Source organism: Amborella trichopoda, chromosome 2 (genome assembly GCF_054954075.1).
Source record: "Amborella trichopoda isolate Santa Cruz 75 chromosome 2, AtrichopodaSantaCruz75HAP2 v2.0, whole genome shotgun sequence".
NCBI lineage: Eukaryota > Viridiplantae > Streptophyta > Magnoliopsida > Amborellales > Amborellaceae > Amborella > Amborella trichopoda.
Genome location: NC_142337.1, coordinates 67,400,563 through 67,412,442, shown reverse-complemented (window position 1 = coordinate 67,412,442; position 11,880 = coordinate 67,400,563). Strand labels below are relative to the sequence as shown.

General features: G+C 34.8%; 2 protein-coding genes across 3 annotated transcripts; one reads left to right on the top strand and one right to left on the bottom strand.

The window, feature by feature from the left end:
• The first annotated feature begins 1,432 nt into the window (after nucleotides 1-1,432).
• Nucleotides 1,433-2,383, top strand: LOC18430141 (Rubredoxin-like superfamily protein). Its single transcript, XM_006840303.4, has one exon. The coding sequence runs from the start codon at nucleotides 1,582-1,584 to the stop codon at nucleotides 2,278-2,280; it is 699 nt and encodes a 232-aa protein (XP_006840366.1). The 5' UTR covers nucleotides 1,433-1,581; the 3' UTR covers nucleotides 2,281-2,383.
• Nucleotides 2,384-5,389: 3,006 nt separating this feature from the next.
• LOC18430142 (DHHC-type zinc finger family protein) lies at nucleotides 5,390-10,264 on the bottom strand. 2 transcript variants are annotated; one of them, XM_020664763.2, is made up of 9 exons: nucleotides 9,951-10,264; nucleotides 9,755-9,868; nucleotides 9,176-9,505; nucleotides 7,512-7,580; nucleotides 7,089-7,160; nucleotides 6,811-6,939; nucleotides 6,609-6,689; nucleotides 6,311-6,475; nucleotides 5,390-6,160 (listed from the first exon to the last, which is right to left on the bottom strand). In XM_020664763.2, exons 1-9 carry the CDS (start codon nucleotides 9,990-9,992, stop codon nucleotides 5,633-5,635), a joined length of 1,530 nt encoding a protein of 509 aa, XP_020520422.1. In that variant the 5' UTR covers nucleotides 9,993-10,264; the 3' UTR covers nucleotides 5,390-5,632. The 2 variants fall into 2 exon arrangements, with proteins under 2 accessions (XP_020520422.1, XP_088715790.1); XM_088859664.1 differs by lacking the exons at nucleotides 9,176-9,505; nucleotides 9,755-9,868; nucleotides 9,951-10,264 and having other exon boundaries at nucleotides 7,089-7,183.
• Nucleotides 10,265-11,880: the final 1,616 nt, after the last annotated feature.

Genomic DNA, 11,880 nt, shown 5'->3' with positions numbered 1-11,880 from the left:
AGGTGTTTGAACCAGCGTTTTAAAAAACGCCGAGTCGAACCGGACTCGCCCGGTTCGACTCGGAAATCGTGAAAAGGGACCGGATAGCCCAAAAAATCGGAAATCGTCCGGTTCTAGAGAGAACCGGACGATTCTGTACAGCGAATCGCCGATTCACTGTACGGAATCGGCGAGTCCGAACAGTGAAGGCGATTCCGTACGGTTTTTTTTTTTTTTTTTTTTTTTTTTTTTTTTTTTTTTTTTTTTTTTTTTTTTGTAATCCATGATAGATTTTTTTGTAATACTTGAACGATTTTTTTGTAATCCATGATAGATTTTTTTGTAATACTTGATCGATTTTTTTGTAATCCATGATAGATTTTTTTGTAATACTTGATCGATTTTTTTGTAATCCATGATCGAATTGTTTTTGTTTTTTTGTAATCCATGATCGAATTTTTTGGTTTTTTGTAACCCATAATAGAATTTTTTGTAATCCATGATCGAAATGTTTGTTTTCTTTTCTTGTAATCCATGATCGATTTTTTTGTTTTTTTGTTTTTTTTTGTAACCCATGATAGAATTTTTTGTAATCCATGATCGAATGTTTTGTAATACATGATCGAAATGTTTGTTTTTTTTTTGTAATCCATGATCGAAATGTTTGTTTTTTTTTTGTAATCCATGATTGAATTTTTTGTTTTTTGCTTTTTTCGTAACCCATGATAGAGTTTTTTGTAATTCATGATTGAATTTTTTGTAATCCATGATCGAACTATTTTTTTCTTTTTTTGTAATCCACGATTGAATTTTTTGTTTTTTTTGTTTGTTTTTTTTTGTAATCCATGATCGAATTTTATGTAATCCATGATCGAATTTTATGTAATCCATGATCGAATTTTTTGAAAATTTGTGATTTTTTTTATTTAATCCATGATCGAATTTTTTTTTTTAATCCATGATAGAATTTTTTGAAAATTTGTGGTTTTTTTTTTAATCCATGATCGATTTTTTTGAAAATTTGTTTTTTTTTTTTTAATCCATATTATTCAAAGAGAAAACGAGAGAGATGATGATTCTGAGGCCACCCTATCCCAACCATATTATTCACGTCCCAACAGCAACAGTGTAGGGATGAGCACGAAATACTGTAAATTAAATGCTGAATGGCGGTTCATGCAGGGAAAGAACATATCAATATTCGCATATTCATTCAAAAACATGAAAATTCTTAATGGAGTACCCTCATTTTTTATTGAATTCCTAAAAAAAAATATTTATAATGAATTTTAATAATTTTTTCAAACATTTTTTAAGCTTTATTCTGACCGATTCACCCGATTCCCAATCCAAATCGCCGATTCGCCCATCCGGATCTATTTTTTGGAAGCCCGACCCGAGTCACCGATCCGTTTTTTAAACCATTGGTTTGAACCATTCTACCGATATTTTTCTTTGAATGGTTTAATTACCCGCCTTATCCAAGCAGCTTGGCACGCACACTCCAGACTCTCTCTCTCTCTCTCTCTCTCTCTCTCTCATACTTTTCCTTTCAATTTTACTCGCAATCCTTCTGACTTCGAACATTTTAAACCTGCTTTAATGGCGTCTGCAACTTCTTTCCTCGCTCCCTGCAACTTCCTCCCCACTGTTACTGCAACCAAAAAAACCCTAGCTTCTCTTTCCCCCAGCTCCAAACCTCCTTCTGTTCCTCAAGGAACTCTAATTCTCTTTACTCGCTTCTTCATCCCCTCTGCAACTCACCCTAAAGCCATAATTTCCCATCCTCCAGCTCATAATTCGTCTGCAACTGCAAAACCATTCTGCTGCAAATCCATTGGTGTCTCAAAAGAGGATAAATCCACACCTGACGAATCGAACTCCAAAGCTCCATTAAACCTCGAAACCTTAGACGAGAATGATCAGGTCAATCTTGAAACCCTAGATGAGAAGCCTCAGGTTGATCTTCGAAGGTTTGAAGAGAAATTTGTGGTGTTAAACACTGGAATATATGAGTGTGGGTCCTGTGGTTACAGATATGATGAAAACCTAGGCGATCCTTCTTATCCTGTACCTCCTGGTATGCCATTCTCGAAATTGCCCGATGACTGGAGATGCCCAACTTGTGGAGCTGCTCGGTCTTTCTTCAAGAGCAAGAGCGTGGAGATTGCAGGGTTCGCGCAAAACCAACAGTTTGGATTTGGGGGAAATGCATTGACATCTGGTCAGAAAGCTATATTGATTTATGGAAGCTTGTTCTTTTTCTTTGTACTCTTCCTCTCGGGTTATTTTATACAGTGAGTTGTTTAGGCCACTGTGAGATGTGCAATTTCTCTCTGTTATGTATTTTTTTTCTGTACATTTTACCCATCGAAAACCAAGAAGAAATCACTAAAATTTTTCATATAGATTTCTTTAGCGTGATTTGTTAAGCTCTGATATTGTTTAGAGTCCGTTTTTAAGTATTATCTATATTTATACTTGTGGCCTCTTCTGTTTCCTGTTCTCTTGCAAGCTGAAAAGCCCATGATGTATTTTTTTTCTATGTTTTTAGCTGCACTCAGTGGTAATAGCCATCAAGATTATGAAATGCGAGTGGATTAACTCATTAACCAACTAAAAGTTTGTATTTTGTTAGTTCTTTAGAAACTAACAAGAAGTTTATCAATAAAGTTACTAGAAATTGCTAGTCAGTAGAAACCCATCTTGGAATTCGATGATCTCTTTGCATTTTAAAAGCCAAGATTGCAAAGATTGGTGCATATTTTACTGCTGAAAGTTCTTAGAAATATCATGAATCGTGCTAGTAGAATTGTATGCATTGAGTTATGTAGTCTATGGCTAAAACCTAGTGAAAACAGAAACCAGATTGAAAAATTCTTTGCAATATCATGAATTATACAAGTAGAAATGTGGAAACTCTTTGGTTTGGAATTAATCTCACACCAAAATATTTGTGCATTGAGTTATGTAATCTATCGCTAAAACCTAATGATTACAAAGCCTGAAGTGGTGAGGCTGAACCCACTTAAACCCATATCATGGATTTATTTGTATGGAACCTAGGCTCTAAACAATCAAATTAGAGCCTACCTTCAAATAGTATCAAGAAAACTGGTTTCAATACTGGAAATCTTTGTGATAGCCTTAACATATATTTTCATATTTATTTATAAAGTTTAAAACTTAAAAAATAGTGTGGATCAATAGATTTATGAAAACTTCAAAAACTTGAAAATTGACAGTCAAAAAATGCGTTACAAAATTCACTATTTTCAAAACTTGAAATCCTTTTTTTTCTCATGTCCATGTATCTTGTTGTCGAGATGATCAATTTGAAGATAGTTGGGCATCAAAACAACCTCTTCTAGTGAAATTTTTAAAGTAGGCTCTAATTTGATTGTTTAGAGCCTCGGCTCTATATAAACTTTTCCCTTTATCTATTTTTGACTCTTCAAAGGGCGCGGTTTGTATAGAGCTGAGGTTCTAAACAATCAAAGTGAAGCGCACCTTCAAATCGTGTCGACAAATGTGGCTTCAATACTAGAAATCTTTGTGATAGCCTTAAAATATATTTTCATATCTAATTATAAAATTTCAAGCTTAAAAAATAAAGTAATGATCCTATGAGACCCTCTCCCACCCATGTGTGTAGGAACCCAAAGGATCACCATTAAATTTGACACATATCTCTTGAAAAGTTATCACATAGGTATCTGACTTGACTTTTCTAGAGATCTGTGCCAAATTTAATGGTGATCCTTTGGGGCCCTACACACATGGGTGTGGGAGGGTCTCATAGGATCATTACTCTAAAAAATAATGTAGATCGAGCAGATCTATGAAAATCTTGAAAATTGATGGTCTAAAAATGCATTACAAGATGCACTGTTTCCAAAACTTGAAATTCATTTTTTCTCATGCATCTTGATGTCGAGGTGATCAATTTGAGGATATTTGGGCATCAAAACAACATTTCCTAGTGAAATTTTTTAGGTGCGCTCTAATTTGATTGTTTAGAGCCTCGCAATTTTCTCATTGATAACAAGTCATAGTTTTAGGAATCGGGCTTAAGCTTCAATGCCAATGGTTTACAAAAGATACCAGTGACAGTTTTGCTGGTTCAAGCAAAAAAAAGGTCATGCCTGAGCCAGTATGATTTGCTTACTTTCCAAGGGACTAATACTCTAAAACATGAGATTATCTCTTAAAGTCGATCAAAAAAAGAAAAATGGAAAGAGTTTCTCTCTCATTTAACATAACTATGATTTATAGAGTGATAGAAAAGCTCTAGTGTGGCACAAGGAATAAAGGATGCTAGATATATCGATCAAATTTCTTAATGCAAACCCAATCACTTTTTATTCTTCCAAACCATTTGAGGTACCTGTGATATATTCAAGTACATGCTTATGAAAGATCTAAATAATAATAAAAAAAAGCAGCTAGAGATTCAAGTTTCTCATTGACAAATGCATATCGTGCCTTAATAAATTATTCACAAGAGCTTATACTTAAGATTTAAAACCTTAAATTAAAAAGGCGGACCAGCTCTTCGCCCTTCAGTCATGGCGATTAAGCATGTATTTGAAATGCTTTCGTAGACATATGTGAATATGAAATATTCATAGATTTCCTATTTCCTTTTTCAGTGACAGAAGTCGCTCTATCTATTTATTTGACCTCACTCTAGCATTCTACGCATGCAAGGGGACGAACTATGTGAATCCTATAGTTCATCCTTTCTCTCTCTCTCTGTCTCTGTCTCTCTCGTGTGTGCGTTTGTGCAGCAGTTGGATAGAACATGTGGCCTTCGCATTTGTGTTCATGGTTGAATGATAGCCACGACACATTGGCAGCAATTTCATCTCGAAGTTTTGTTTTTCCCCCTTTTCTTGAAGGAAAAAGTTTATATAAGGATGCAACCTTATATAATATGTAGAACTATGGATGTACCTCAAAAATCCATCGGAAAAGGTAGTTTAATATTAAAAAACCCTTTGATTGATCATCTCGACATCGAGATGTATGACCATGAAAAATAAAAAGATTTTAAGTCTCAGAAATAGTGCATTTTACAACATATTATCTACACTGTCCATTTTCAAGATTTTCGTATGTTCATAGATCTACTTGAGTTTAACCATTTTTGAAATTTAAAATTTTATAATTAGATATAAAAATAGATTTTGAGATAGTCCTAAGAACATTTTACATCAAAATTATATACCATGATAAAGTTTGAAGGTGCACCTTACCTCTACAGCTACGGATGCATCTGTATGCCAACTGCACCCTTTCTTGAAGGTGTCATAGCAAATATATGTGTATTTGAGCCTTTTCATTTAACGCATGTGTCGTACGCATATATAAGGAGTTGAATGAAAAAAAGGTGAAGTTGGGCTTTTCATGGTTTCAACAAAAGATAATTTGAACTATGACTGCATACAAGCTTCGTGTAGGTAGAAATCCACTTCTACACCCACCAATAGAATGAATAAAACACCTCTTCATCGTGAAGAAGGATCCTTTCCCTTAATAAAGCACCCAATTTCCAATAAAAAAAATTATCAGAAATTATGCAAAAAATCAATAATCTTGGTATATAGAATTTTTCTCAAAGACTGAGAAAGAAGATAAATCCCTACTGCGATTAACTGGCACATCCTGATGATTCCCTTCCCTTTTTCAAGATTGAGCCAAGGACCTGTTGGGATATATAACTTTCCAGTTGTCTAGATACTTCACTGAGCTTTGGTTCGAAGTGGGTCTTATATTTATGAGGAGAATGCAGAGGGCTCTGCCTCCTAGAAATCATAAGGGCACTTGGCTTGCCTGAAAACGAAGTTGGGGAGCTCGAAATCCTTCTTCTTGGACTTGAAAAAGCGGCAGGAAAAATAAGTGTTCTTTCCAAAGGGAGTGGGGTTAGCAAAATTTGGCTCTTGATGAGATCCAACTTCATATTCTGAGGCTCTTCAGGTTTTGTGGAATCGATTTTGACGTCATTCTCTGTGGTTTTTGGCTGGTTTGAGATTCTCTCTCTTGCTTTCTCGGCTGCCATTATAGCTTTTTCTTTGCTCATCTTTAGCAGTCTCCATGGGTTGATACTTGGGTGGGAGTTGGGGTTCTTGGTGTTTGACAGGTCAGAGCTCAGGTCAATCCTAATTGAAAGTCTTCTGGTCTGTGAAGAACAAAAGGGCTGCTTTTAATGCATAAATATGAGAGAGAGAGAGAGAGAGAGCGAGAGAGAGAGAGTTTACTGGAAGAAATTTTCTTGCCTTTTATATTCATCATGATCTATATTTTAAAAAAGTTATAGGTGGGTGGTAACCTGATTTGTTTGACATCCTTTGCATATAAATCTTGAAATGAAACTGCTTCTTTGGGGTGAATCGAGCTCAAAGTCATCATCAGATGAAGAATCGGAATCATAAAATAATTCAGTTGCTTCCCTTTCTTCTCTCATTGCCAATATATAATCATAAGTTCTCATGCCCTGGTAGAACAATATCTTGAAAAGATCAGATGAAGAGTGTGAAACAAATGTGGATTTTAAGCAGCCAAAACAATATCAATTGTGTCAAATTTTAGGCCAAAGTTGTGTGGAGGGGTAGAGTGAATAGGCATACCTTTCGAATGAGGACCACATGAAAGAAGAAAAGTTGGCCCAATGCAACTGATGTATAAGCTGTAAGCACAGTTATACAGGCCTGAAATAGGTTGAAATGCTATTAGATTAATGAAAGTTAGAACATGGTTGTTGCATGTGTTCTGACATTAGTATGAAAAAAATGGTGAATATTACTAATTTTTTTAAAAAATGAATATTACCGCAATCGCTGCAAGTAATCCTGTAGGAAACTTATTGTAATGTTTCAGTTTCATCTCTCTCACAATTCCCTTATGATCTGCGAAGCACCTTACAAAAATGGCAATTCCTGACCCTCCTTCAATAATTAGCTGCAAAATCCTCTCCAATATAGGCTTAATATATAAATACTGGTTGAGATTGGTGGTGTTCATTAAGCATGGTCCCATAGGCTGATAAATTAATTATAGAAATTTCTTGATAAGTAGTAGACACAATAGAAGATAAAAAACTACCATACCATTAGCATGACGAAGACCATCATGAGAATGAAGGTCGTGTAGTTCTTTTTCCCAATGCAATTGTTCAGCCACTGTAGAGAAACCAAGATTGCCACTGCTCAGTGTTTTAAGAGAGAGATGTTAAGAGGAAATCCCAATACAACTGCCAAAATTTCAGCAAATAAGAGTATGAATTTTGCATTTATAAATATGCATTATTTGCCAAGTAACCAAGAAGATAAGTCATTGATAGTAGCACAAAATTCAGAGTCAATCAAATAAAAGCAAAGGAGAAAGCAAAATCAGAAGAAGAGGGGTAAAATTGACACAAAATGTGGCAAATTGGTTGTTCTAGAGTATCAAGGATAGGAACTGAATCTCAATTTTTACCAAAATTGAAAATTGCTTTCACTGAAATTTAGAACTTGGCGTTTGTTTCTTACCCTGCAATGATGATCAAACCCTTCAACACATCTATTACAGCTTTTACAGTGTTTGCTGTTCTTCTTCACCTGAAATACAGTTACATTTCAAGGGAATTTTAGTGAGAACTCGAGGGATATCTTATAATTTGGCTAAAAATGACCATAAGCAGAAGTTGATACCATGAAAATTAGAAATTTGCATGTTTCGAGCCCAAAAACGTAAATTTTGTGGTTTTTGCAAAATTGTGTGGAAATTTACATGATCTTATAGTTTGGGCCAGACGTGGGTATTCAATTTGATGAAACTAACTAGAAAAAAGGCCCAACAAAGTTTTGAATTAAGAACTTGGAATTACAGCTATGTTGGGTGATCGAGATTTTGCAGTGGAAGTTCTCATAATTTCCATCAATACAAAATTTTGAAAAATTATATTTAGAACATTTTTTTAACTTGTGCAGTTCTCTTCCACCGGTTAGTGTCAAACACATCCTTGGAGAAGCCAACATGAAAGCAAAAAGGTTGGTTGAGGATGGAGCTCTAAACTTCATAGGTGCACACTCTAGCCCCTTACAGCTCTCTCCTCCCTGCCCTCTCCCCTCACCCTTAAAAAAAAAAAAAAAAAAAAGAGAGAGAGAGAAATGGAGCAAAAAGAGGAGGGGAAAAAAGGTCAAAAAAAAAAAAAAAAAAAAAAAAGCAAGGAAAAAAGAAATTGAATAAATTTGATATATATCTCAGACTATAATTACACCCTCCACATAGGGCTGGCAATGGACCTGGATCCAACCCGGGTATACCCCGGTCTGGGTATGGGTCCAGACATTGGACCTGTGGGTAGGGTCCAGGCCCTTCATGACGGACCGACTGGCACAGTTGGCTTTAATTTTCACTTCCTATGTATTCTTCAAATTCAGTGATTGCTGTATCCTGAGCACCCTAAAAGTGGGCTGCTGTTTTACCACATCTCGTGGTCTCTCTTCATGTGCATTTAGTTTTTGCCTTCTTCCTTCTGCACATCTCTCCTTCGAGTCCTTCCCCTTATTACCCATGGTTTTATGTTGTATTCTGAGCACCCACCTGTGGGATGCCTATTTACCACTTTTTGTGGTTTTTATACTATTTCTTTTTATATTTATAAAATTAACCTTTCCCTCAAAAAAAAAACATTTGCTTAACTCTATAATTTTCCCTTAACTCTGATAATCTGTGATCATGATAGCTCCATCTCACCCAAAGTTACCGAGGACCAGATCTGGTTGCAAAATGAAGGAAATACAAGTTTGAAAATCCAAATCTTTTTCATCCTGACATTCCAGATGCCCAAGTTTTCAATCAAATCTTTCACAATGAACACAACAAAGAAAATTTTGAACTTTACAACTTGGATAAAAAATTCCGAATTAAACTCAATTTTGAGTTATTGTAACCCCAGCTAAGGTCAATGTTACAGAGCTCTCACAACTAAGGGGGGAAAGGAAAAAAGACAAAGTCGAGTTCAAAAGTTTGCTGTCTCAGAATACCAACAGTTCAAGTCAGCTTTTCATAGATTCTAGCATTAAAAAGTCAAATAAAACCCCTGAAAATTTCAATTTGAATCAAAACTTTGATCTCAAAATTTTATTAAAAAAGTAGATTTTGATTTCAATTGTAGTAAGCAAATAAAGATTTTAGGTTCCCAACTAACCTCAATGTTGCAGAGAGAACAGAACGTGGTTTCGTCACCTTTAGCTTCAGGAGTTACCACTTCATCCTTTGCAAGAAGAAGAAATGGCACAAAAGGATCCATTTGAACAGGTGAAAACCACGGGTCCATGTATCTTCTCCTAATAAAACGCCTTAGTATTTTCCTCTCAATCTTCCTGAAAAACCTGTGAAAAATCTGGACCAAGATACCCCAGTAGTTAAGCTTTGGTAAGCCATAGCTTTTTTCCCCTGCTTTCTTCTTCTTTAAACTGGTCTTATCAGAAGGATCAATGGCAGTGCACCTGATGAAGAACACCATAACTGAAAGTGCCTGAAATAAAGAGATGGGTTATCAGTAAATCACATGAACTCGAGCGTGAGAACCCGCTCCTTAATGTAGACATATTCAGGTCTACAATTTAGAAAGAGAGAGAAATGGGTGAGATGGGCATCAGTAAATTACAAATTTAGGGCGATAGTTTAGAGAGAGAGATGGGTTGGATGGGTATCAGTAAAACACAAGATTCAGTCCCATAATTTAGAGAGAGAGAGAGAGATTCTAATTTATTTTTTTACATACCACAAAGGAGAAGAGGGAAAGTACTGTGTTTTCCGCTACTCTGTTGCCAAGGAGTGGTCCTAAGAAGGAGTAGAATGCAGCAACAAGCAGACAGTAGAATGTAATGGCAACAATCTGAAAACAAAAAGCGAACAGATTAAAACTTAAATACCAGCCTGAGAGAGAGAGAGAGAAAAAGAGAGAGAGAAACATTTACCTGTAGAGTATGAAGAGGGGACTGCCAGCCATGGCGTCTCATGGTGGAGAGAGAGAGAGAGAGAGAGAGAGATGCAGAGAGAGAGGGAGGGTTTCAGCTTAAGGAACCCATTTCTTGCTGTTTCATGGGGTATTGTGCTTGGCTCCTAATGAGGATGTTAACGGTCGGTTTGTTTATTTTTAGGTTTAAAATTCGAAAACGGGTACCTACAACGGCTAGTATCGCCCAAACAAATTGTACGCGATTGCAGGAGACCCATGATATTATTCATTCGGAAACGCTCAAAGTTACCTTACGATTGACAGAAGAGAGAGGGACCCAAGGTGATTCATGAGAGGAGTTTTAAAATCCGGATCGGTCTGGACAAGATTGTCGACTGATTTTTGGGTGTGGCACTCAGTCCCAAAATTAAATCGGAGTATTACTAAGTAATTAAGTATTTAATATTGGGGAAAGCTTTCTATGTTTTCCCCGCAACACACAAATTCTATCCTCTTTTTACCATCCGGCCGTCTATTTTTTTTTTTAAGAGAGCCACTCGTCTTAGATCTGGCGTCTCAAAGTATTTTATTTTTAATTTTTTTTAATACAAGTTTTCTGAATATGAAATTTGGGATGTGTCATCTTCTCATTAGGGCGCACTTATAAAAAATATTAACAATAATTTTTCGATGAAATATAATGACCGAAATACCCCTTGAAACTTTTATGGGTATTTTTGTCATTTTATTTTATCTAAAATAATTTTTTTGTATTTTTTGTTAGTGTGAATTTAATAAAGGAATGAACATCCAAAATTTGGTGTAAAAATAGTTTATAGGAAAAAATTAAAAATGAAATAGTGTAGAGACGTGATATTGTGATTGGGGCAATCTTGGCCTTTCATTAAAAAATTGACGGCCGAATAAAGGGAGGATAGAACTTCTATGTTGTAAGGGGAACATAAAAAGCTTTCCCTTAATATTGGGTGTGGTTTGTATAAGGTCCTAAACAATCAAGTTAGATGCACTTTCAAATAGTGTCGAAAGATGTTTCAGTATTGGAAATCTTTGTTATGGCATGAAAAATTATTTTATGATTATAAAATTTAAAGCTTCGAAAATAGTGTAGAATGAGTAGATCTTTGAACAAATGAAAATCTTAAAAAATTGATGATCCACAAAATGTACTACAATATGCACTATTTTCAATACTTGAAATCTATTTTTTCTCATATTCATGCATCTTGAAGTTGAGATGACTGATTTTGGGATTTTTTTGCATCAAAACAACATCTTCCAGTGAATTTTTGAAGTGCCGCTTAATTTGAATGTTTAGGATCTCAACCATACATAAACTTTTTCCTTTAATAATTTGCCCATGACTTTTGCTTTGATTTTAAAATCACTATAGTAGGTGTTCAAAATTTGTTGAGTACAATGACAAATTACTATAAACACAAAACACTATAGTAGGTATTCAAAATTTGTTGAGTACAATGATAATTTACTCTATAGTGTGAAAACCCTAACATAAGTTAGGTGTATTTTAACAAAGGAAAAAGTTTATATAAGGATGCAACCTTATAATGTAGAACTACGGATGCACATAAAAAATTCATCGGAAAAAATAATTTTAATGTTGAAAAACCTTTTGATTGATCATCTTGACATCGAGATGTATGACCATGAAAATTAAAAAGATTTTAAGTCTTAAAAATAGTACATTTTACAGCATATTATCCACATCATCCATTTTCAAGATTTTAATATGTTTATAGGTCTACTTGATTTTAACTATTTTTGAAATTTAAAATTTTATAATTAGATATAAAAATAGATTTTGAGCTAATTCTAATGACATTTTACCTCAAAATTATACACCATGATAAAATTTGAAGGTGCACCTTCTCTTATTTTAAAATCAAATAAAAAATAAAAAATCACCAATC

What these genes read in the sequence shown, in the direction of transcription:
- LOC18430142 (XM_020664763.2), bottom strand. Translation starts at nt 9,992, where the DNA reads ATGAGACGCCATGGCTGGCAGTCCCCTCTTCATACTCTACAG. An exon ending in TTTCCCTCTTCTCCTTTGTG is followed by an intron (nt 9,506 to 9,754) that starts GTATGTAAAAAA and finishes TCTTTATTTCAG; the next exon opens with GCACTTTCAGTTATGGTGTT. An exon ending in GTTCTCTCTGCAACATTGAG is followed by an intron (nt 7,581 to 9,175) that starts GTTAGTTGGGAA and finishes ACTGTATTTCAG; the next exon opens with GTGAAGAAGAACAGCAAACA.
- LOC18430141 (XM_006840303.4), top strand. Translation starts at nt 1,582, where the DNA reads ATGGCGTCTGCAACTTCTTTCCTCGCTCCCTGCAACTTCCTCCCCACT.